General features: G+C 32.3%; 2 protein-coding genes across 2 annotated transcripts in view; one reads left to right on the forward strand and one right to left on the reverse strand.

Annotated features, from left to right (window-relative positions):
• Positions 1-4,113, reverse strand: part of LOC114335164 (valine--tRNA ligase) — a 45,652-nt gene extending 41,539 nt beyond the window's left edge. The window contains exon 1 of the mRNA XM_050662648.1: positions 3,867-4,113. Within this exon, the coding sequence (XP_050518605.1) occupies positions 3,867-4,028 (162 nt within the window). The 5' untranslated portion in view covers positions 4,029-4,113. The remainder of the gene's footprint in view (positions 1-3,866) is intronic.
• A 1,161-nt stretch (positions 4,114-5,274) lies between these two features.
• LOC114335162 (uncharacterized) overlaps positions 5,275-27,156 on the forward strand; it is a 28,035-nt gene continuing 6,153 nt past the window's right edge. Inside the window, exons 1-4 of the mRNA XM_028285341.2 lie at positions 5,275-5,930; positions 12,820-13,013; positions 13,119-13,393; positions 16,582-16,875. Coding sequence (XP_028141142.1) covers positions 5,403-5,930; positions 12,820-13,013; positions 13,119-13,393; positions 16,582-16,875 — 1,291 coding nt within the window. The 5' untranslated portion in view covers positions 5,275-5,402. The remainder of the gene's footprint in view (positions 5,931-12,819; positions 13,014-13,118; positions 13,394-16,581; positions 16,876-27,156) is intronic.

Below are 27,156 nucleotides of genomic sequence, written 5' to 3' on the forward strand. Positions count from 1 at the left end.
CAACTATCTTAAATAATTCATATTGTCAATTGAAATTGTCAAATTGACGTATATTTCATACCTTCTGTCATTGAAGCAGAAAAATTATATATTGCTCCACAATATTGATATGATATGCAATTATTATATAAAGGTAAATTTAATTAATTGTATTTTGCTTGCAGTACTGCATTTTAATAACTAATTTTATTTACTACATACAATTGTTTACGTTTGCATAGCATAACCTGCATCTTATTTTTTCTTCTTATTATTTTTTTGCACTATGGCCTTGACAATTATCCAGCAACCAGGACTAATATAATTGGCCAATATAATTAAAAGTGCGAATAAAAGTACAGAGCGTAGAAATAGAGGTCGCTTTGCCGAACTTGCACGGTCCCAATAATTCATTTCAGAAAAGTATATGTTATTTTTATTTCGAGTATCGTGTATGTGTGTATTAGGAAAATTAATAAATTGATGAAAATAATCGGGAGCTATATTGTTTTTAATTTTATAAACCAAAATCAATGTAAAATATTGAAATCTTTGATATACCGAAAACCAGTTCAATGTATTCAGCATTCGATTTATTGGTGTCAATCGGCTCATTCTTAACACTGCCCATATATAAATAAAAAAATTGGCCCATATGCCCAAGCACATATTAGTCAAGGGCATAGCGGGTGTATACGCCTGCCGTGGCAGTCAACCTGTTAATATTATACACATACCACGATTTTGTAATTTTTGAAGTTGCCCCATTTTATTTAGATTGAACAAATATAAGACTGATGCACAATAATCAAAATGAGGTTCGATTATTGAATTATACAGGGTGTAACAAAAATACAGGTCATAAATTTAATCACATATTCTGGGACCAAAAATAGTTCGATTGAACCTAACTTACCTTAGTACAAATATGCACATAAAAAAAGTTATAGCCCTTTGAAGTTACAAAATGAAAATCGATTTTTTCCAATATATCGAAAACTATTAGAGATCTTTTATTGAAAATAGACATGTGGCATTCTTATGGTAGTAGTATCTTAAGAAAAAATTATAGTGAAATTTGGACACCCCATAAAAATTTTATGGGGGTTTTGTTCCTTTAAACCCCCCCAAACTTTTGTGTACGTTCCAATTTAATTATTATTGTAGTACCATTAGTTAAACACAATATTTTCAAAACTTTTTTGCCTCTTAGTACTTTTTCGAAAAGTCAGTTTTTATCGAGATATTTTGAATATTTGTCAAATCCACCACATATTTGTATATGGCTAAGTACGATTATGGAGACTTGGTAATAATATGAAAATTTATTTATGATTTACATTTTTAGGTATATTTTGAACCGTATTAAAAAATAAGTAATATCTCGATAAAAAGTGCCTTCTCGAAAAAATACAAAGAGGCAAAAAAGTTTTAAAAACACTGTGTTTAACTAATGGTACCGCAGTAAAAGTTTAATTGGAAATACACAAACATTTGGGGGGTTTAAAGGAACAAAACCCCCATAAAATTTTTATGTAAACATATTAAAAAAGAAGCCGCAACTCGATAAAAACTGCCTTATCGAAAAAATACTAAGAGGCAAAAAAGTTTTAGAAATATTAAATTTAACTAATGGTACTACAATAATAATTTAATTGGAACGTACACAAAAGTTTGGGGGGGTTTAAGGGAACAAAACCCCATCAAATTTTTATGGGGTGCACCAATTTCACTATAATTATTTTTTAAAATGTTCCTGCCATAAGAATGCCACATGTCCAAAAATCGATTTTCATTTTGTAACTTCAAAGGGTTGTAACTTTTTTTATGTGCATATTTGTACTAAGGTAAATTAGGTTCATTCGAACTATTTTTGGTCTCAGAATATGTGATTTAATTTATGACCTGTATTTTCGTTACACCCTGTATACAGTAAGTCTAGTTTCTAAAGATAAATTTTTTGCTATTCTTGTAAAAAAGTATAATTTCTTGCTGATTTTTTGTGTATATAAAAAAAATGATCTTCCAATGAAAGAGTGTTATCAAGTTGAAATCCTAGTTGTTATTTCAATATTTTCACCATTTATGGATAAATTAATGTTATTTATATTGATTTTGTTATACCTATATCTACTGGTTACAATTAGAACTTTTGTCTTTGATACATTTAATTTTAACTTGTTTAATGTTAAATAATTATAAACAGCCTCCAGAATTTAATTCATTTTTGCCACTGCATTTTCCAAGCATACATCACTACAAGCTATTAACGTATCGTCAGCAAAAATATTAACAAACTCACAATCAACAAATAGATCTATATCATTCAAGTAGAGAATAAAAAGTAAAGGTCCTAGGACACTGCCCTGAGGTACACCTATATCAATGTTAAGTTCATCTGACATAAAATTATTGAATTTAACCTTCTGATTGCGATTTGATAGATAATTATTCAGCCAGTCAAAAACTCCACCCCTAATGTTATACTGCCACAATTTTGTCAGTAAAATATTTCGGCCTATGGTCTCAAAGGCCCTCTTAAGGTCTAAGAATACAGATACTGAAAAGATAGAGGACAGGGTATGTATTTAACCTTTAATAAGAAACAGACAGAGGTGAATTTTAGAATCAGTATACTAAAACTAAAAACCACCAAAAATATCCACAAATGAAGAAGTGCGAAAAACACTAAAAAAGCTGCAGGGAAGTAATGGAATACCAAACGAGTTAGGCACTGAATTATGGTGGAGCAGCATGGAACAATTTAACAACATTAATTAACATAATTATAAAACATTTTTTAGAATGCTTCACTTTTTAGTAATAGACGAAAAAAGCGAAAATTTATTGTTTTTTGATCTTTATTTGTTTATAACTATGTATATCATCAAAATCGGCTGCAGGAAACATATAGGTTATTAATATAGATGTCACGGGGGGATGTGTCATAAGAAAAATCTTATTTCTCTGGACTAACTGGTCATTAACCTTCATAAGGTCTCTAATTTTGTACTATGGAGTTCCAACTTACACACAATTGTGCATAATCTTTACTTTTTACTACTTTTTGTATTTTATTGTCAATGGTTCTACTATTGAAATAAATAAATAAATAAGTAGTAAAACAGTTCATATACCTGGGTGTAAAGATAACTGAGGAGGACAGCGATTAGGAAATATGGAAATGGATATTGCTTGCTAACAAAGCATCCTTCGCTCTGCTGCGGGTGTTTGGATCCAAAGACAAATATAGGGAAGTAAAATTTAAAATATATAAAACCATCATACAAGCAATAGATATGGTGTAGAAACGTGGGCCATGATAGAAAAGACAATAAACATTATTAATACTTCTGAAAGAAATATATTAAGGAGTATATTGGCACCCATTTGTGACAATGGTATATGGAGACTAAGGTTTAATTACGAGTTATACTCGTATTACAAAGAACCATCTATAGCAAATTATGCAAAAATACAAAAATTTTGCTGGACAGGTCACCTTATAAGAATGGATAATGACAGAACACATAGTACCAAGGAAAAGGTGGATAAACAGAGTGAGAACTGATGCTAAAGAGATATTGAGGGTGAATAACAGTAACTGGAGGAGAGTAGCCAGGGACAGAGATACACTGTAGCGCCATAGCTACATCGTGGGGTCCTGGGGAAGGCCCCCGCCTTGGACTGTAGCGCCATTGGAGAGAAACATTGATTAGAATATCCCAAAAATTTAAAACAAAATTGCGTAAGGGAATAAATACATTGCATCAAGAAAAATATACACCAAAGTACTACATATTATGGATTTTCTAAAACTGAATTAGACTGGATCAAAGCCGATCAACTTTTCATTCAATAAACATATGTTAAACCAACAGACTTACCTCTTCTTTATCCTTCTTGGGAGCTGCATTTTGCTGTTTCTCTAATTTCTGTTTCAGTTTATCCAATTTAGCTTGTTTGGCGGCTTCTTTGGCAAGCTGTTTAGCTGTCTTGGGAGGCGCATCGCCCCCATTTTCCACTACATTTTTTATTTCATCAGCCATGGTCAAATGCACTTCTTGGTGTATTTGCACGAGCACGATAAAAGAAAGTGACAGTGACGTTTATCATAACCTACAATTAAGTATGATTCATAAAATTTGCTGACTGTTGACAGGTGTAACCCACGACCACAACATTGAAATTTGGCAGCGTGCATTGAGGTCCTATAAAAAAAATTGTGTTTGTTTACATTAAAGCATTCTGATGGCGTTTAGTGTTTCTCCACGAAAGATATCTTCTTTTAGAGAAAATGCTGCTCCAAAAATATATCCAGGACTTGCAAAATATTTGACAAAGCAAGAAGATGGTGCTAGTACTGCTAAAGTCGACTTTACATTACATGATTTATCATATGATTATATGATTTGGTCATGGAGTGAAATTTACATGTTTACACTGTGTGATTTGTCATATGATTTTGCATTGTTTATACCTTAGAATATAAAAATAGGTTTTTTATATTCTAAGGTTTATACGGCTCGTTTTGTCATAAGCAATTGCCGCATTGTCATGCGGCTCGTCATGGGAAAAATCATATGACAAATCACATGATAAATCATGTAGTGTAAAGTCGACTTTACTGCTAGTGCTAAAAACGAATGGAAAATAAGTATATCCAATTTTTAGAAAAATTTTGTGAACAAATGAAAACTTCTTTGGCGACGTTGTGCACTTTTTGAATGAGGAAAAGCATTGAACTCACGACAGGTTTTTGTGACCGTCACCGCTCCGAGTTCTACCGTCTATTCGTAATTCACAAACTATGAAGAGCACGTGTTTTTATATAGACCGTTAATTAAATAGTTTTGATGGGAAATATTGATAAAATATAAAATATAAATAAAAAAATAGACTGTTAATATTGCTATTTTTTAATTTGCCTAGATAAATAAAAATTTTTGACTTCGACAAACGCTTTATAATCCACTTATACAAATTAAATAAAAACAGTTGTGGTATAAGTAGTTCTTTCAGTTTACAATAATAGAAATCTTCAAATATAATTTCTAAGCGTATATAATAAAATATGTTTATAAACTAATTATATTAACCATAGGTAAAATAAATAATATTTTGTGTTAAATCAAAAACTATTATTTATTTTATCTATAAATCGGCCCTCTATTTGACAGCATTACCGTGTTGCCACATCTAAGACGAGGGCTGTTGTTTTGATAGAAACCCAATAAGAAGAGTAAGAAAAAGAAGGCTAGATGTCATATGTCATTATTTATTACATGTCATACGTCATACATTTACACGCCAACCGCCATTTTCGATTTATTTCGATTAATGCCGGTTCCGCTGTTTACAAATTAGAATATTTGAGTATTTTTTATTATAATTAGTACAAATTCGTCAAAAAATCAATCAATATGCCTCCACCAGCGAAAAAAGACTGCGGGCTAATCTTGTTCGATGTAGCATCGCCTAAAAAAACCGAACTCCTCAATGGGCTCATGAAATTCTGTTGTTACAAGTGGTACATGAACTCCAGGAGTATGTACCGAGTAATTCTGGTAAACTCGGCAGTAACTGATAACGATTTTAACTATCCGCATATTCACACACTTGAAGAAGAAGACTTTGAACCAAACGCAATCTTTTCTGAAATAGAAGGTGCCAAGCCTGGCCAGTCAAATTGGATAGATGCCTTGTCTTTGGGTGTGCATCATTTAGACCAAGCTGTATCAATGAAAGGCCTGGTGACGTTGCAGCTGATATTTTTTACCACCTTAGATGCAACAAAACCGTTAAATGTCGATGCAGCAAAGTTAAGTTCTCTCATGGAACGAATGAATGGACATGAAATATTTTTGTACATAATTGGACCCAACGTGAAGCTACCATTTGTCATAACTAATACCCAATGTATATCAAAATGCATGAACGAACTACAATTGGTAATACAATATTTATTTATTTATTGCCGGGCCTTGTCCACTTTTAGTACAATTTACAGTTTAAAAACCTCAATAGAATTAGTCGAGTAATAAAATCTTAAAACAAAAACATAAAATAAACCTAAATATCTACAGTAAACATACATTTGAGGCTATGCGTGCAACAATGTGAACTCTTTTCTACTTTCATCTCTTCACGTTCATTTATTCAAAATCATAATTATTATTGAATTAAATAATCAAATTCACTGAGTTCACCCTCACGCAACAACTAATATTACATTTTTCTTGAAACAGGGATTTTCGAGTTCACCCTTGTTGCATGCAGTCTCATTTAATTACCAGCGTATCTGCTAACACGTTCCGTGTGGATGGCATACATGTGAACCACATGATGCCTCTCATGTATGCCATTGGTTATACACATTTTTTTGTCAGTCATGTGTAGAAGTCTTAGAATCAGACACCTGCACACAATGTGTTCAATTTCAATTCAATTTTTTTCTTTAACACATTCGCTGATATCCAAAGTTGGGCAACATCTATGAAATATCCACCGATATTTTCATCAAAACTCCTACTGTTGGTCTTCTTCTTCTAATGGCGCTACAACCCATTACACGCTATTCCAACCCATGGCGCTACAACCATTTTGACTTATTAACAATCAGTTTATATCCCTAACAGTTGCTTTCACATCTTTTGTCGATCTACTCCATCAAACACCTGTTTGAAATCGATATACAAGTTGAAAACTCCTACCAAATTTCATGAATACAAAGTAATGAAGATTTCAAAGGTATTTATCTGAATAAAAAATTCAGTTGCTTCAAAGAGCAATAGCAGAAGAACTAGTTTCTCAGAATTGGTGAAATTGGACTTATAGTCGATTCGCTAATCTGAGACACTGTCTACACTACAATCACAATAAAGATGCACTAGAAATAAAAAAGCATGAGGGGCTCCTCTTGGTGTCTTGGTTTGTTTATTTCTATATAGTGCATTTTTATTGCGATTGTAGTGTAGGCAGTTGTGTCTCAGATTAGCGAATCGACTATATCAAACTTTTGAGTGAATGCTCTTCATTTATTCTACCTTAAAAAAATCGATAAAGAGATGAAAAGCAATTGAATTGCAACGCATTTTTTGAAGTAATAATATCGAGATAAAAATCAGTTGATTTCTATTACTTTTTATCGATTTTTTAACATACTAAAAAACTCAGTCAAAATTGATATTTCTTTACTTAGCACATTCGGCACCCATGCAGACAGTGTGTCAGCACAAGAGTTTCATCATGGGTGCTGGCAACATACATAAGTGTTGGAGGTGGTATTTCGTTACTAAATGAACGATTTAAAATATACACTCCTGGCCAAAAAAATCTGGACACCTTAAAAATGGGTCATTTTTGAAGTCTCGAATTTCCGAAACCTGTTGTCTGATTTTAGTGATTTTTTTAATATGTTATAGCCTTATTCTCTGAGAATATTGATGTAGTAACAGTGTTGCTGTAGAGGTAAATGTCATTGTATACCGGGTGTAATAATAATACTGTGTTTTTTCCTCAAAGTTCGGAACACCCTGTGGAATATTCTAGCATTTAAAAATATTGAAACTCAATTGTAGCCTTAGCCTTTCTTAACATTCTGCTTTGTGGCTCATTCACTTATGTTGGATAATGAAAAAGTTAGGTATTTTGACAACTAGCCATGTTCTTCATCAATACAGGTTGTTTCTAAATAAGCGCGACAAACTTTAAGGGGAAATTCTGCATGAAAAAAATAATGAGTGTTTGATTTATGTATGCAAATGCTTCGTTTCCAAGTTACGGGATGTTGAATTTTTTCTTACACATTTATGATTTATTTATTGCTCTAAAACCGGTTGAGATATGCAAATGAAATTTGGTGGGTTTTAAGAGGTAGCTGTTGTGCATTTTTTGACATACAATTATGTATTTTATATTCACCATTGGCATGCATATGGGTCATATAACCCGGTCATATAATCTGTATGCACACCAATGGTGAATATAAAATTTTTAGTTGTATGTCAAAAAATGTAAAACCTCTTAAAACCTACCAAATTTCATTTGCATACCTCAACTGGTTTTAGCAATAAATAAATCGTCAGCTTGTAAGAAAAAAATTCAACATTCCGAATTTCGAAAATGGAGCATTTGCGGACATGTTTTATAAAGCAAACTGTTATTATTTTTTCATGTAGAATTAATCCTTAAAGTTTTATTTAGAAACACCCTGTATTGGTGAAGAACATGGCTAGTTGTTTAAGTACCTAACATTTTTATTATCCAACATAAGTGAATGAGTCTAAAAACATAATGTTAAGAAAACCTAAGGCTACAATTGAGTTTTAATGTCAATATTTTTTAAATACTAGAATATATAAATACTACAATACTCAAATAATTGAGGAAAAAACACAGTATTATTGTTACACCCGGTATATAATGACATTTACATGTTCAGCAACAATATTACTACATCGAGATTCTTAAAGAATAAGGCTATTAGACTAAGAGCCGGGATAGGTGAAATTTGCTAATCATTTTAGGCACGATAAAAGTCTGTAACTTAAATAGTAGAACCTAAAAGAAAACGTTTGAACACTGTGCCGTCACTTTTCAGTGGCACATGCGTCGACAGTGGCGCATCAAACTTTCCACTTTTGGACCGGATAAATAAATTATTTATAAATTGACGGCATTAAGACGCAAGGAAGATATTAATAATATAAGATATAAAAACTATATGCCATACAAAAATATTGGTTCTGCAGCGTAAAAAAAATTTCATTTTTCGCATATTTTCATTGATAAAAAATTATAGAAAACTGTACGGAGTGTATGATTTTAAGTAAATATACAGTCGGAAAAATGAAAGAATACCCATGAACGAACATATAAAACACGCTGTATTTTCCTGTCACTGTGTCACAAAGAAAATTGTCCAGTGCAAGTACATGCAACAATAATTATTACATATACTTGCACTGGCCAATTTTTTGTGTGACACTGTGACAGGAAAATACAGCGTGTTTTATATGTTCGTTCATGGGTATTCTTTCATTTTTCCGACTGTATTTATTTCACAACTATATTTTACTATGCCGTACAAATTCACTGGCCCAAATGCAGTTTTAACCCTTGCTCAACCTTCACTTTTTACGTAGAATAAGGTAATTTATTTCAGGCACCCTAAAACCAAAACATTTAGAAGGTTATATATAAAAATAGTCCCCAAATTATTATGCCATACATTTTGAATGGCACATGAGGTCACTGTAGGAAAATTAATTTTCCGGTTAATGTTTAGTAAAAAAATTATTGTCTTTTTTCAATTTATTAAAAATAGACTATTAAAAAGCTAATTCCGTATAAATATTGTGGCACGATGAAGCAAAAAGCCTCCAAAATCGTTTGCATATTAACTGCAATAATTTTTTTCATGCATTGTTTTTAAATTTTTGTTCGCGCAGCTACCTCACAATCTATTTTGTTTACTTTGCCTTACAAATTATTTTTTAACTTTCAATAAAGCCTTGTATATTTTTAAAATAATTCAACACAAGAAAGTGTTTAATACATAAGTGTTCATATTGTTCACTTGTGAGACCTCACCTAGATTACTGTTCATGTGTTTGGTCTCCACACTATAACACCCATATTCTAGCTATTGAGAGTTCAGCACAAGTTCTTAAGATTTGTTGCATTTAAACAAAATCAGAGGGTTGATGAAATTAACTATTCTAATATAGAAAAGTCACTCAACATAACCTCTCTCCAAATCTGACGCATGCATAAGGATCTCACAATGTTTTATAATATACTACACTCCAATAATTTTAGTCCTCAACTATTGGAGAAAATTAGCCTACATGTTCCCAGTAGACAAACGAGGCTAATTCAACCTTTTTACATTAGACCGCATCGCACTAACTACGGACACAACTCCTTCATGTCCAGAACACCTAGATTTGCTAACCAATATTCGGAAGGTTTAGATTGTTACAGTTTTCCAAATAAATTTAAAGCTCAGCTTAAAAACTGTGCGTGATAACTTGATATCCTTGTGTTTTGTACATTTTTTGTTAATGTTTGTTATTTATTTAATGTTCCTAGTTTGTATGATTAAAGTTTTTAAATTTACTTTAGGTTAGGTTATAAATCTCCTGTGATTAATGTTTATACTGTATTGTAATTGATATTAATTTTTATTTAAATTATACTTCTTTAGGCGCGATTGGTTATTCATCAAGAGAAAAGCAACTTCTTACGTTCGTACACATTTCGTATACACAAAGTACCTCCTTTTTTATATAATAATATTGTATAAATATAAGAATATTATATATTCTATTTATTATATATAATATTATTATTAATTAAAAAAATAATCAAGGATGAAAACCATTTTGCTAATGATTTTAGGTATTGTAAGAATCTATAACTTAAATAGTAAAACCTAAAAGAAAACGATGCGCGGGAATTCTGTGAATATTTTTAAAATTCACTGCATTTATAGGTACAGCTGCACTGGAGTTAGTTGGTGGCTAGGTTAAGTAAGTCCGGAGCAGTCCATTTTACGAACAAGGAGAGGTAGTCATACAGGAAATCGTAGGAGTCTTTGATATTATAATAATTACTTCCTGTATGACGACCTACCCTCGTTTTTTATTAAATAAATTAAATGGGTATTCAAATAAAATAAAAAACCAAAAAAAGTATATTTTTTATAAAAAAGACCCATTAAATATGTGATAAAGATACGGATTTATAAAAGTGTAAACATCGTGAATTAGAGGGATGATGCATAACTTTGAAAGTATGTGTAATTACAGTTATGGTTTCAAGTTTATTTTTCGGATATAACTACTGTAGTATCGCAGATTTAAAATTCGTTTATTTCGAAAACGGTTGAGTTTAGCGAAATGAATGTAGTAGACATATAGGTATCTATTTTAAGTAAAAATATTAAGAGAATAAAAGTTTTGACTCAAAAAGTATGTAGAGTGCGGGATACAAAATACAAAAATTGGAGGTATTAAATGAGCGCTGAAAGACGTATGTGGCGCCCTCTGGGTAATACATCATTTTTGGTAGAGAATTTAGATTTCTCGTTTCAAAAAACCCCGCTTACGAAATTTCGTGTTTTTGTCCCATGCCTGCCAGGAAATATTCAAGAATAAATAAAAGAACTTTAACTTTGACAACCATTTCAGTTATTACCAACTTTCCTACTAAGGTAAGAGCTTAAATCGACATATAAAAAAAACTAAATTACCGTGTTCAATAAGGATTAGGTATACCTTCTTTATGTGGATTATTTGAAATTGTACCGATTGATAATTTTTGTTATGGGGAACCTCAAGCCACGAATCTGAGAATTCTGTGCATTGGTGTGAACCTGCTTCAGTTAATAGTAAAAATAGCACATTTAAATATTCATTAACTGGGATCAATTACATTATTAAACATATTTTGAGAAAAACAGTAAACATTTGTCAAATTTTTGTGTGCATATTAGGAATGCCTGGAACTTTGACAAAACAGGGTTATCGAGAAAATTCAAAATTTGAACCCCACTGTATATAAATGTTCCATTAAAAATGAACGGCATTATATTTTTTCATCATCATTTGATGTTGTTAATGTTATTAAGTGTGTGCCGTACAGGAATGTATGAGTTCATAATGTGATGAAAATTACTTTGGAAGTCCTACTTATTTTGGGAAACCCTATAGTTAAAAATGTATGGCATGAACATTTTTGTCATTATTAGTCATAGAATATTCTAAAACTATGTGGAAATATGATATTAAATATTATTATAGTAGCTGGGAAATGGATTTTCCAAATATTAAAATTGAAAAAAAAAAAAATAATTATTTGTATTCACCATCATTTTTTTTTATGTCAATATATTAGTATGGCCTTTTCACATACAGTTTATAAAGTATAATAACTAGCTTCTAAAATTTATGCCGTTCAGGAAATAATAATTTTTCACTACAAAAAATGGCATTTAGTATAGAACACTCAAAATTATGGAATAATTATTTTTTTGCCAAATAATTTGTACGTCACTCATGTTTTTCATCATTTTAGAGCATAAGTAATACTCTGAAATCAGTGCCGTACTTTTCTAAATAATTTTTGTCAATTGGGGTTGAAATGAGAAAATTTGCATAAGGGTTGAAACTGTTTGAGCCAGTAGATTCATACGGCATAGTAAAATATAACTTTAAAATATATATATTTACTTAATATTATGCATGCCGTACAGTTTTCTATAATTTTTTTATCAATGAAAATATGCGGAAAATGAAATTTTTTTTTATGTTGCAGAACCATTATTTTTGTACGGCATATAGTTTTTATGTCTTATATTTTTAATATCTTCCTTGTGTCTTAATACCGTCAATTTAAAAATAATTTATTTATCCGGTCCAAAAGTGAAAAGTTTGATGCGGCACTGTCGACGCATGTGCCACTGAAAAGTGACGGCACAGTGTTCAAACGTTTTCTTTTAGGTTCTACTATTTAAGTTATAGAATCTTATGGTGCCTAAAATGATTAGCAAATTTTTCCTATACGGCTCTTAGTCTATATAACATACTAAAAAAATCACTAAAATCGGATAACAGGTTTAGGAGATTGGAGACATCAAAAATGACCGATTTTTAAGGTGTCCTGATTTTTTTGGCCAGGAGTGTAGTACCAGCTATGTGGTGTTTGTTCAAGATGAACACCAAACATGTTAGGTCCTTTTTACTTATCAGTACAGATATTATCAATGGATAACTATATTCATTACATTCTTAATTTCTTTATCGCACTATTTTTTAATTTTTTTTCTCTTTTTAGCCTCCTGGTAACCAAAATTTAGCTACTGCCAAAAAGATCATAACTGGTATCAGGAACGGTGTTATGTGTAATACTAAAATTGGTCTGAATCTGTTGTTCAGTTACAAAAATTCACCAGGTGGTCAGCCTTGGAAACTACCATTATCATTTGGCACCAAGCTCTCCATTCCAGCGACTACTTTTAAAATATTTAGGTGAATTATTTTACATATTTTGATATTAGTTAACATTTAGCATTTTCTTTTGGTCCCCTAGATTATTTTGATGAGTGTATTAATAGGCATATTTATCTTGTATAGGAGTGACCAACTGATCCACTTGAAACTCATTTCTTCAACCTCAAGGAGTTATGTCAGAACCCTGGCTGAAAATCGAGATGTGATAGTTAAAGAAGATGAAATTGTAAGAGGTATTCAACGTCACGGAAAGTTTATGATAGTAGATGACAATATGTTTAGAACAGAGACTGATAGATGTTTTGATATTATCGGATTCAGTGATAAGAAATTTTTCCCTGAAACAATCATAAGAGGCGAGACATTTTATGTTTTACCCGATCAATTTAACGCTGAAGGTTAGTAATTTATTTATTTATTTCCAATTCAGAAAATATTGTTACAAAAAAAATATTACTAATGCAAAAGCAAAACCATAAACAGTGTCAACACGAAGAACAAATATTATAATATATATTGGATAACAAAGCTAATAAGTTAAAGGAAAAAAGAACATTACATATTTATTTATTTATTCACGGGCAAGCCCTATTCAGATATAAATGTTAGTGTTCTAAATTATATAACATAATTATACAATTATATAACATTAATGTTAACCAATTATATAACATAAATTATCATAATATAACATAAAGTGGTTTGAGAAAAAATAATGCTATGAGTAGTACAGTTACAAAAAAGAAAAAAAAAAAAAAGAATAAGATAACATTAGGTCAGTACAATTACAAACAAAAGATATCACTTAAATCAATTCAGAAATGTTCCAAGGTATAACGGTTTTGAGTTATCTAATACATACAGGTCCTGTAATACTAATCACAATACAAAAGCTCTGGCCGGAAATATTAAAAAGTTAGGGAAGAAATATGGTTTTTAAAGCGGGAAACTGATATATTAAAAATTTCAAGGTTATTTAATGAGTTAGCTAATCGAAGAGTTCGAGGAATAAATGTGTTGTAAGAATAATTCAATCTATGAAAAGAGACATGAAAGGTTTGCACCTGCCTAGTCGAACGACTGGGGACAAATGGAGATATTTTGGAGAGAAGCTCGGGGCAGTTACACAGCCCGTTGATAATTTTAAATAAAATTATTAAGTCTCTTTGTTTTCTGCGTACCTCAAGAGGAGGTAAGTTCAGTATGCGCTCTAATACAGAATAGTCGTAGTATACATGCATCTTAGTGGCAGTATATTTCAGAAAATTGTGATGGACAGCCTCAAGTTTCAGTTTATGAGTAAAGTAATAGGGGGACCAAATTGTGGAACAGTAATCGAAATGAGATCTAACCAGGGAGAAATAAAGGGATTTAATAGCTGAGATGTTTGTAAAGTCTCTGGTGGTTCTTTTTATAAAGCCAAGCATCTTCATAGACTTCTGTATTGTACTGAAAATGTGTGATTTATAGCTAAGGGCGGAGTCAAGGATCACACCTAGATCCCTAGTTTCAGAGGCAGAATGTAAGGTCAGATTATTTATACTATATTCGAAGATGATTGGATGATGAGTTCGGTGGAAACGAAGAATATGGCATTTGGATGCATTCAAACACATACCATTTTGCATACACCAGTTAGATAGGCGATCAATATCACCTTGTAGACTAAGTGAATCAGCCTCACATGTGATTATTTTAAAACATTTTAAATCATCAGCGAATAACAAAGTTTCACTTACTTGGAAACAGGGTATTAAATCATTGATAAATATATTAAACAACAGAGGTCCCAAGTGTGATCCTTGTGGTACACCTGAGGTAACAGAGATGGTATGAGAATAGTGATGATTAACCCTGACAATTTGTGATCTTTGCGTAAGATAGCTCTTGAGCCACTTCAATATAAGGCCATCAACTCTGTATAAATAAAATTTATGAATCAAGAGCTCATGGTTAACTTTGTCGAAAGCTTTGGAAAAGTCAGTATACACAGAGTCAACTTGTAAACCCCTCTCAAGAGCATCTGTCAAAAAATCAACATATGTTATGAGACCCAATTCTGCTGATTTTTTGGATGAAAATCCAAATTGTTGGGCCCCTATAATTGGCGAGAAGTCATAACTTAAATAATCGGAAATAATGCTCTCAAAAACTTTAGGAATAGCACTAAGAATACAAATGGGACGATAGTTACCTATATCCGATTTTCGACCTGATTTATGTATTGGAGTGACATAAGAGTTTTTTCAGTAGTCTGGAAATTCCCCTGTTAATAAAGACTTATTAAATACATAAAAAAGTGAGCGAGATAGAATGAAGCTGAATGTTTTAAGGAAAGTGGGGGGAATTCCATCAGGACCAGGACCTTTGTTGGTATTGAGTTCAGACAGTTTTTCGTAGATTTTTGAAATTTCATTGTGATAATTAGACAGATTAACCAAAGGTGAAATCTGGATTACATGCGTATGTAAGGATTGGTTAGTATAGACGGAAGAGAATTGGTTAGCAATATCAGTTCCATTGAAGGCAGTACGATCTCCAAGAGTCATTGTATTAGGTATAGCGTTATTTTCCCTTTTACTACTTACAAATTTCCAAAAGGATTTAACGTTATTAACAATAGAATATTCGGTACGTTGAATGTAATCAGCATAACACTGTCTTGATAAAAATTTACATCTAGTTCTTAAGTTACTAAATGCTGCATAACTTTCTGGACACCTTGTGCTCTTATATATCTTGTGCGCTGATTTCTTCTCGTGAAGCAACTTTTTCAGCTCAGAGGAGTACCAGCATGGATATTTCTTATCACAGATTTTTTTTAGCGGAACAAAACGATCAATGATGGAATAAAAAATGTCGTAAAATACAGAAACCATGTCAGAGAGCTCTTTTCCTTGAAGTGCACCATCCCAATTAATTGCTTCAAGGGAAGAACGAATTGCTGCATAGTCAGCATGAACAAAGTCATAATAATACTCTTCACCAGATGAATGATCATTTGTGATTTTGAGTGGCAAACTGCATTAGCAGTTTAGATTTAGGTGGAAAATATACTGTACCGATTATAGATTTGTTATTAAAGAGAACAAACAACTGTTCAATAGAAGGATCAGACTGAATTTGATAAGAAGGAATTGAGTTCTTAATGGCAATCAATACTCCCCCACCTCTACTGAAGACACTGGAGTTCTTAGAGCGGTCGGTTCTGTAGATATTGTAGTTGAGAAGCCGAAGTTCAGCATCCGTAATTTCAGGTGTGAGCCAGGTTTCAGTTAAGATAATGATATCATAGGAACAGTTGCTGACATTCAAGCTGAGGTCAGACAGTTTAGTTCTTAGTCCTCTAACATTTTGGTAATAAAGTATAGGGCTGCCCGGTTTTACTTTTTTTTTTAAAATGTGCTTGAAATGTTGATTTCAACCCCTACGCCCCCCCTTTTAACGATAGGTATGACATGATTTTATATGGGTGCAGGTCGATCTATATTCGGATCTTAGACTAGGACACATTGTAGATATTGCTGAATTTAAAATGCTGTACATATAAAGTAAAATAAATAAATCTATTTGTTTCTTTTTCCAGCTTTTCAAGCATTTACCCACTTGGTAAAGGTTCTCTCAGAAACGAATAAATATGGTATATGTAAAAGAGTCTATGCTAGAGGAAATAAGCCAAAGTATTTTGCCCTCATCCCCAATTTGGACTATAAGCCAAAATGCCTCACAATGACTCAATTGCCGTATGGGGATTACGCAGTCCCACATAAGTTCGAGGAACCGAAATGTCCAAAGGAAAAAATCAAACAAGATGATTTCAGCAATTTTTTTAATAGTTTGATAATTGAAAATCCTGGTTCAAAAACAGGGACAACTCTTGGTAAGTATGCAGATATTTAGTACACATCATCCAACTTATTTATTTATTTATTTATTTATTTATTCAATAAACGGCAGAGCCAATTTACAAAAAATGTATAAAAAAAAAATGAAATATTATGGTAAACAGTAAAGATAACCAATTTTAACCTAAAATAACAAATAACAAAAGATAATAAAAATAACAACAATGACAACAATAAAAACCAACAAAATTAAATTAGTAACAATAATAAATAATTAATAAATTATAGGAACTTAGTGCTTTACTTCAGTTACTGAATTATGTATGCTTCTTTTAAATACACGAAGACTGTCCACAAATGGATCAAGACTGTTTTGATTATGATTAATTAGACGCAAGGTGCGTGACAATGGGGAGTAAAAGCAATAGTTCGTATTATGATAAGGTATGCGAGAAAAATTGGGGAAACCCATCTTTGGACAGTATTGAGGCTTATAGCTTGTAAGATAGTTGGGCAATGATATAGACCATTTAATATTTTATAAATGATTGTTAAATCTGATTTAGCCCTTCTTACTTCCAAGCTATCCAATTTAAATGTTTGATTAACCAGATCATAATTAATGTTAAAACCCTGACAAATATTGATATGAGCTCGAAATGCCAAAGAACGAAGAAATGTTTTCTGGACGGACTCAATATTTCTAATGTGACAATCATAGTAAGGTGACCATATAATTGAGGCATATTCCAGCAATGAGCGCACAAAAGAAACATATAACCTTAAAAAACAATTCGGTGACAGTTGAGAACTATTACGTGTTATAAATCCAAGATTTCGCATACTCTTATTAATCATGTCTGTAATATGTGGTATAAAAGTTAATTTTTTGTCAAACAAAACACCTAAGTCTTTAATACAGTCCACAGATTCAATAACAGTATTGTTCAATATATACGTTTTTACAATGGTATTGTTAGAGCGACTGAAGGTAATACTAAAGCATTTTTTAACATTTAATTCCAGACCATTATCAGTACACCATACACATAAGTTATTTAGATCCTTTTGTAGCAGTACAGTGTCTAGTTCGGACTCAATAACCTTATAAAATTTGAAATCGTCCGCAAAGGCCAGAAGTGCAGAATGTAATATTATAGTACTCAGGTCTCTAATAAACAAGTTAAACAAGACAGGGCCTGAGTGAGACCCCTGTGGAACACCTGAAAGCACCTGAATCTCGCTAGATAAGTAATTGTTAATCCGAACGAACTGAGTACGCCCAGTTAACAAACTATAAGAAAATCTTACAAGGCTCTCACCCAAACCCATTGCACTTAGTTTGGCAACAATATGTTTATGACTAACTCTATCGAATGCCCTCGAGAAGTCCGTGTAAACACTGTCTACCTGTTTGGAGCTCTCAAAGGCATTCAACAGGTCAAACTGATACGTTAAAAGGTTGGTCACGGTGGATCTACCTTGAGAAAATCCATGCTGCTCGTCATTTAATATTTTGCGACAGTGCCAGGATAGATGGGTGGAAAATAATTTATCAAAAAGCTTAGGAATAGCTGATAGTATGCTAATCCCTCGATAGTTACGAACGTCACTCTTATTGCCACTTTTATGGATAGGTGTAAGAAAGCTGACTTTCCAAAAGTCGGGAAAAATACCAGTGGAAATGGACAAGTTAAACACATGCAGCAAGGGTTGGCTCAACATACAAACACATTTCTTCAGCAGCACAGAGGGAATACCATCTGGGCCATGTGAATACCTACTCTGCAAACTATTTATACCATCAAAGACCTCTGTTAAAGAAAATTGCACTGTATTAAGATCCAAACTATAATTAAAGTTATAGTCAGGAATATCCCCATCATTGTTTTTATATGATAAAGCAAAATGTTTTGAGAATAAATTTACAATTTCTTGACCACTGTCGGCAGTCTCATTATCAAGAAACATACTATTAGGATATGCACATGATCTCCGTAAATTATTCACATGTTTATAGAACAGACTAGGGTTAACGGACAATTCTGTATTTATTCTCATTATGTAGTTGTTGTGACATTCATTGCGTAAAATTTTACATCTATCTCTACTTTGTGAAAATAATTGATAGTCCTCATAATTCCTAGTCTGCTTAAATTTACAATGTGCTTTTTTCTTATCAATGATTAGCCTCTGTAATTCCCTGCTAAACCAAGATGGAAAGTTAGACGACTTAAAATGTTTAATCGGGACAAAATGATCAATAGCAGAGTACAAAACATTATAAAAATATTCCACACATTTGTTAATGTCACCATGATCAAGTGCATGATCCCAGGATATGCTAGCTAAATAGTTGTTAATAGCATTAAAATCACAGTTCTTAAAATCGTAGTAAAAAACGTCATATTTTAAATCTAAATCACTTTTAAGAGGGATGATAAACTCATATGCTGGGTGATGCTCTGTTATGGTGGACAGGTTTTCAGAAGCATAATTAACTACAACACTACACATATTTGAAAAAATAAGATCTAGAAACACACCAAAACTATTTGATAAGGAATTCACCTGCTTAAGGTTAAGATAGTTAGCTTAAGGCACACAAAATATTAGCGGATGTTATAGATGCTGCTCCCTCAACCTGCAAACCATCCTCGGAATTAACCCAGATAGCTTGTGGTATCACCGCAAATCACAAATTCACAATTTGTATAAACACCCACAAGATCTGAGGCCGCCGAGGAAAATTCTTCATATACAGTCACCGGTGACCCTGGAGGGATATAAACTGCACCCAGAACAATATTTTTCCTGCCAGTTGAAATGTGAACAAATATTTACGTCCACTGCTGCACACACGTGTTCCACATTTCACGGTTTTGTGCTGATTGTTGCCAGTTTTTACTAATCCGCCTGATATCATCTGTCCATCTCGTAGGTGGCCTTCCTCTACTGCGTTTATCTTCCCTTGGTCTCTAATCCATTAGCTTTCGTTGAGCCCTTCAGCCTGGAGATGTGTCCTGCCCAATTACATTTGAGCTTGGTGACACGTTCTATAATATCTGTGATACCAGTTCTTTGTCTGAGATCTTCATTTCTTATTTTATTAGTCCAGGGCGCATCTGTTTTGAGATGGACGTTGAGAGGTGACTCAAATTTTTTTGCAGAAATTGCTTGAAAATAAATCAAATAATAATATTTGACTTATCCTCCCTCTCAAAATGGTCCGGAACATTGTTTAAATAATCAAAATGTCAAAATATGAAGGAAAAATTCGATTTTTTTTTTTTGGTTTTTTGATTATAACTTTAAAACTATTCATCTCTGAGAAAAGTTGTACTAACATAAAAGTTGCGTAATTAAATTTCCTACAATATAGAATTGATTAAAAATTTAAAAAATAGTCACCCTTGTTGCAAAATAGCAATAATTGCAAAAAAAAACATACAAAAACAAGTATTCGCATTTTACGTTTTTCAACCATTTATGCTATACTTAGGACCTTCATCTTTTACCAAGAAATACTTTATGATGTAAAACAACAGTGTAAATTTCATTGAGATCGGTTTAATAGATTTTGCAAAATAAATCCAGCTTTCGCAAAAAAAATTCATTTTTTTAAAATGTTGCAGGACTGAAAGTAAAGCAGATATCAAGTTGAATTTTTTTTTTGATTATAGAAGTGACTGTACCTTTCATTTGCAATTTGCAAAATTAAAATCGATTAATTACCACGGCGTCAGGAGATTTTTTAAATAAACATTAATTTTTCGTGCTACGCGCAAGACAGTGGTGTTCGATTCACACAAGTTGATTTCCACCAAAATTTCTTCAAATCTTTATCTAATATATTATTTTCTTACTTTATATTTTGTTGTATTTTAATATTTTAATTCCACAAAAATCAAACTAATTTTATTATTGTTTGTGAAATATTGTTTAAATAATTGCATATGTTTAAAAATAATAAACTTTTATTCTCTAAGTTAAAATATATGAACAAAGCAAGTTTTAGCTAAAAAAAGTGTTATTTCAAAGGATAGAGTATGTGTTTTTATTTTGCAATAAACAAATTTATTTATTTATATCGAAACGTAATAAAAATTAAAATGTATCAGTCATTATCAAAGGTCATTGGAATGCCCAATCAGAGCAAACTATCCGCTGTCCTGCGCGTAGCACCAATAATTAATGTTTATTTAAAAAAATTCCTGACGCCGTGGTAGTTAATCGATTTTAATATTACAAATTGCAAATAAAAGGTACAGTACATTTCTATACGCAAAAAAAAATTTCAACTTGCTATCTGCTTTAAGGATCCCCCACACCAACGCGAAACTTTCGCAGCCGCAACCTACGCGGAATCGCGGCGAATCGATAGGCACGGCGACTTATGAGCGTGTTCACACTAGTTGGGGCGGTATCCGCAACGGTCGCGATAGATCAGCGTTGTTTTCATGAAACGCTGCATGCACGGTTTTTTCCGCTGCCGTTGTAGTTTCGCGTGAATTAAAATGTCTGTTACAGAAAAACTCATTGAAATTGTGAAACAATATCCTATAATATATGATTTAAGTAAAGATTAGAAAAATATAAGAAAAAGGTTAAAATCTAGGATAGTATAGGGTTAGAATTAGGAGAAAATGATTGAATTAAAATGAATATTTTAAATTAGTAAAAATGCATGAATTTTCATGAACTAGTCATCCATTCTCAGAAATAATATTTGATTAATGATTATGAAATAAAGATAATAACATCAATAAAGATAACATCAGTTAAAAAACCAACTGTCAAGCGTAGATTTTTCCTGGTCATTCTCAAGTAGTTTTCTGATGCTGACCTCTCAAGGTTCGTTAGTGTTCCCTTACAAGTCTACATTCAGGCCCTTGTTCCCATCTTTTCACGGTTTGCGTGCGGGAGTGACATTTTGGCAATTTCCTAGATTGTTGTAATTGACCAGCCAAAAAGATCAGCAGGCCTAAAACTCTTACGCCTACTGCCTTCCTAGATAGCTGGTCAGCAATGCGGTTGCCGTTATTTCCATTGTGCTCCGGGTAACTATGTAGTTATCGGGAAGTTTATCTAACAGTTTTATTAAATATCTGTCAGATAAACTTCTCGTTAATTAGTTATCCGGAGATGAAAAGACCGCCCTAAAATTATAATTTGTTCATATTTGCATGGCGAACAGTTGCGTCAGGTTCCGCGCCAATGTGGGAAAGCCTTGTCCGCTACCGTTTCGCCTGCGAATGTTCCGCAACGAAAAATTCGCGTCGCAAAAGTTTCGCGTCGGTTTGGGGGATCCTTTATTTTTAGTCCTGTAATATTTTGAAAAAAAAAAATGAATTTTTTTTGCGAAAGCTGGATTGCAAAATTTATTTTGCAAAATATATTGAACCGATCTTAATAAAATTTACAGTATTGCTTTACTGTATCATAAAGTTTTTCTGGGTAAAAGATGAAGGTCCTATGTGTAGCATAAATGGATGAAAAACGTAAAATGCGAATACTTGTTTTCGTACGGTTTTTTGCAATTATTGCTATTTTGCAACAAGGGTGACTATTTTTTAAATTTTTAACTAATTCTATATTGTAGGAAATTTAATTACGCAACTTTTACATCAGTACAACTTTTCTCGGAAATGAATACTTTTAAAGTTATAATCAAAAAACGAAGGAAAAATTAATCAAAAAACGAAGAAAAAAAAAGAATGTGTGTGTACTTTGTATGCACGTAAGAAGTTATACTTATATTATATGATTTCAACGAAATTAATATGCTTTAAACAGTTTATTTATATTTTATTTAAATATTAAACTAATTTTAATAATTACTACTCAAAAATTTTTATTAAAACAGTGCCAAAAATTAAAATAATAAAAGAATAAAACACACACAAACAAACACATTGAAAAATGCCACAAATGATTTCTGAACAATGTAGGAAAAAATTTTAACCAAATACGTATTTTCTGAAAAAAAAATTATATAATAAACTTACAATCATAAAATGTATAAAAAAAAATAAAAGTTTCCATTGGGGTTCGAACCCGCTTATCAGCGCAGTTAGTATTGAAATTCATTCACCTTAAACTTTTACCCACGGAGACGATGTGTCATAATGTGCGAAGATCAACTAACTAAACGTATTAAACTTTTGACGGTTTCTGACGAAATTATTTAGAATTGAAAGAAATATTAGAATACAACAAAACATAGAGTAAGAAAACAATATATTGGGTGAATATTGATAGACATTTTGATGGTAATCAAATTATGTAAATCAAAGCATTACATACTATTTTAGTAGCTTCTTTTTAAATTTTCCAAATAGGTAGTTCCTACCTATGAAATGTTTTATTAGGATACTGAAACATTTACAATTATTACGTACCTGTCGCTTTTAAAAACTATTTAAAAAGTCATTACAATATTATAAACTTGCATTTTTCTCTGCCATCACAACAATAAAAATTAATATGCACAACAATAATTTGTTTATCCAAAATCTCCATATTGAACAATTATTGACAGATGATTTTAACATCCAATCAGATCCCGTATAACATTTATACCATACTGTCTGTGTGCGCATGCGCTCAGAATTATGAAATTTTACTCTCAATCGCGCCTAAAGAAGTATAACTTCAAAAATCGAATTTTTCCTTCATTTTTTGACATTTTGATTATACAATTTTCCGGACCTTTTTGAGATGGAGGATAACTCAAATATTATTATTTGAGTTATTTTCAAGCAATTTCTGCAAAAAAATTCACCTCTCAATGTCCAAATGTACTAATAATTTTACAGATGCGCCTTGGTCTGTATCCCGTAGGGTTACACCAATCATGGATCTTTTCATACGCCTCATTTTCGCAGAGCAACCCTCATTTTCGACGCTGTTGCCTTGGTTAGGATCAATGTCTCTGCTCCATATGTCATTACTGGTAGAACACTTGTCTTTTTAAATGATCGGTATACTGCTCCTAAATATGTCTCTCAGCGCTCCGTACTCTGCCCAAGCAAGACCTAATATTCTTTTTATTTCGCATGTTTTGTTATCTCTACCAATTCTGATTTCATGACCAAAGTAAATGTACTTTTCCACTAGTTCTATTTCTTGTTCACATATAATCGGCTGTCTGCTAGGAATCAGATTAGTCATAAATTTAGTTTTAGTCAATTCATTTGTTCATTTTCAGAAATTATTCTAAACCACAAATCCAAAGATTATGTCTTATAATAATAATATGTACGCACTACGAGCCTAGTAGACTCATGGCTTGATGTACTATTCTTTTCCACTCCCTTTTGTCAGTCGCTTTTCTTTCCCAGTTCCTTACGTTAATTTTTCTCATATCTTCTCTAACTCCATTACTCCATCGTGACCTCGGTCTTCCTCTTCGCCTTTTCCCTGCCAATGCACTAGATAGTACCATTCTGGGAATTCTAGATGGAATCATCCTCTGTACATGGCCCAACCATCTAAGTCTTTGCGCCTTAATTACTGCTAGTATGTTAGGATCTTGATAGAGCTCAGCTAGTTCCTTATTTGTTCTTCTTACCCATTGTCCATTTAAGTTTTTCCCACTGAAGATTTTGCGCAGTATTTTCCTCTCCCAAACTAATAACAACTCTTGGTGTTTTTTTGTTGTGACCCATGTTTCAGAAGCATACGTTACTATCGGCCCTATTACGGTCTTGTAAGTTCTTAGTTTTGCTCTTCGTGATATATTTTTACTTAACAATCCATTAAGAGCAAATATCGGTTGTCCGACATAACTCTCTTTTGTATTTCTTCTTCACAGTTAGGATCTCTTGTGAAGACAGTTCCTAAGTACTCATATCTCTCAACTTCTTCGAATTTATACTGTGTTCCCTTCTCTGTTGTCATTATTATGTATTGCCTCCGAACGAATTGCTTATTTGTCCATTCCATATACTTTGTTTTTACTTCGTTTATATACAATCCTTTGGTTGCTGCCCTCTCCTTGAGTTTCATGACTGTTTCTATAAGTTCTATTTTGACCCTAGTCAAGATTACCAAATCGTCTGCGAATGCCAAGCACTGATGTTTTTTGAGGTAGATCAGACCTGTTCTATTAATGTTTGTTTGTGTATACCTTTTCTAGTAATATGCTAAACATTATAGACGATAATGGATCACCCTGCCGCACTCCTTGTTTGACCTCAAAGCTTTCTGTTATAGTATTGTTTATCTTGACTTTATTCATTGTTCTTTGGAGAGTTAATTTTATAATTCTAATAAGCTTTGGAGAAACGTCCATGTCTTGCAATGCTGTGAATAATTCGCTTCTTCAAAGCCTTTTTAAAGTCAATGAAAAGAACCATGGTGTTTTTATTACATTCGTAACTTTCAGTCTGTATTTCTCATAGTGTGAAGACCTGATCCACAGTACTTCTGCATTTTCTGAACCCACATTGATATGCTCCTATGCTTTTATCAACCTTCGTTGTTAATCTGTTTTTAATATGCATAGCCAATATTTTATATGTTATGTTTAGCAGCGCTATGCCTCGATAATTCTGACAATCAGCCACATTTCCTTTTTTGTGAATAGGACACAGTATTGCTTCTGTCCATTCCTCAGGTAGTATTTCTTGTTCCCATATATTATTAATTAGTTTAAGGATTTTATCTACTAACTGATTTCCCTCAAATTTAATCATTTCAGCCGTTATGCTGTCGCTTCCTGGGCTTTTGTTCGTTTTTAATTTATCGATGATATTCTGAATTTCGCTTATAGTCGGAGCCTGCTCTTCACTCTGTTGATTTTGTATTTCATTTACTAGATCCTCTGTTTCCTCGTTATTATCGTCTGTCTCTTCAGGTCCATTTAGAAGCTCATCAAAGTACTGCTTCCAGCGTTCTAATATCTCTGGTTCACCCATAATCATTTCTCCATTTTTGTCTTTATAATGTACAGTTTTCTGTTGGTGCCCTCTTTTCTCATTTTTTATCCCTTGGTACAGGTTCCTGATTTGATCATTTTTGTAGCTTTCCTCTATATTTTTCAGTTTAGCTTCATAATGTTTCCTTTTTTTTCTCGTAGTATTTTTTTGGTTCTATTTCTTTGTTTAGTGTAATTTTTCTGCGCTTCTCTTGTTCTTTGAGTCATCATTTTTAATCGTAGCTTGGCCCGTGCTTCCAATGATTGTTCACATTCTTCATCAAACCATTCTTTTTGTTTTTTCTTTGTGTTGTCAGTGGTGCTGGAAATATTTGCTGCTTCTTTAATTAAATCTTTTAATGTTCCCTACATGCATTCTACATTCCATTCATCTACTATGCTCTCTAATTTGTTGTTAATAATTTTTCCATACAACGTTTGCTCACATTCTGTCTGTAATTTGATTGATTTGTTTCTTTCGTATTTTAATCTCTTTTTGTTTCGAAGAGTTGGTACTAATTGTTTCATCCATATTCCGACCAAATAGTGATCTGAGTCCATATCGGGTCCTCTATATGTTCTCACCTTTGTTAGGCAGTGTTCTTTGTTTTTCTCAATTAAAACATGGTCGATCTGGTTGACTGTAAAGATTATGTCTTATCTCTGTTAAATTTTTTTGCCCTTTTATTTGTGTCCAACTAGCAGACCCCACACGCACTAAACTTTAAAAAAATTGGCTCCACTTATTGTCCTCCAGTTCTACATCTACCGTTTATTCTTATACCACATTGTGTACTGGATGTAAACATTAGTTGACAGCGGTGTCGTCACCAGCAACGAACGACGTGGCTATTTGGTTAAGGTTTTGAATCTTCTTGGATAACCGTGATTACAATAATTTATATACTATACAATAAAATCTAATAATCGAGAAAAGAGATAAAGTGATGATATTAATAATACACTGTTACTATGGAACGAACAGATACTTTATGAGCAGCAAAACAAATAAAAAACTATGATATCTGATTTAACAAAGAAAAATATTAACATTTTGTGTTATGTCACTTTTCTCTTAAAATATTGGTCACTTTTTTAAACATTAAGGAAACATACGTAGGACACTTCTAGAAATATAACAGCTTTCGTGATAAATAACGATACATTTACGTCGAACATCAGAGCATAACCGGAAACTGTCATTGTTCCAGAATAAAAATATTCATTTCACCGTCAAATGAATAGTGACACTACCGCCATCTTACGAAGTTGGGAGTAAACATCTGTGACACTTTTCCTAGTAAAGTGGAGTTAATTTAACAATATAACTTGCATTTTGCATTTTTTTGAGTTGTGTCACTTTTCTTCTGGATGAGCGAAATGGCGAAATGCTAAA

This window comes from Diabrotica virgifera, chromosome 9, assembly GCF_917563875.1.
Source record: "Diabrotica virgifera virgifera chromosome 9, PGI_DIABVI_V3a".
NCBI lineage: Eukaryota > Metazoa > Arthropoda > Insecta > Coleoptera > Chrysomelidae > Diabrotica > Diabrotica virgifera.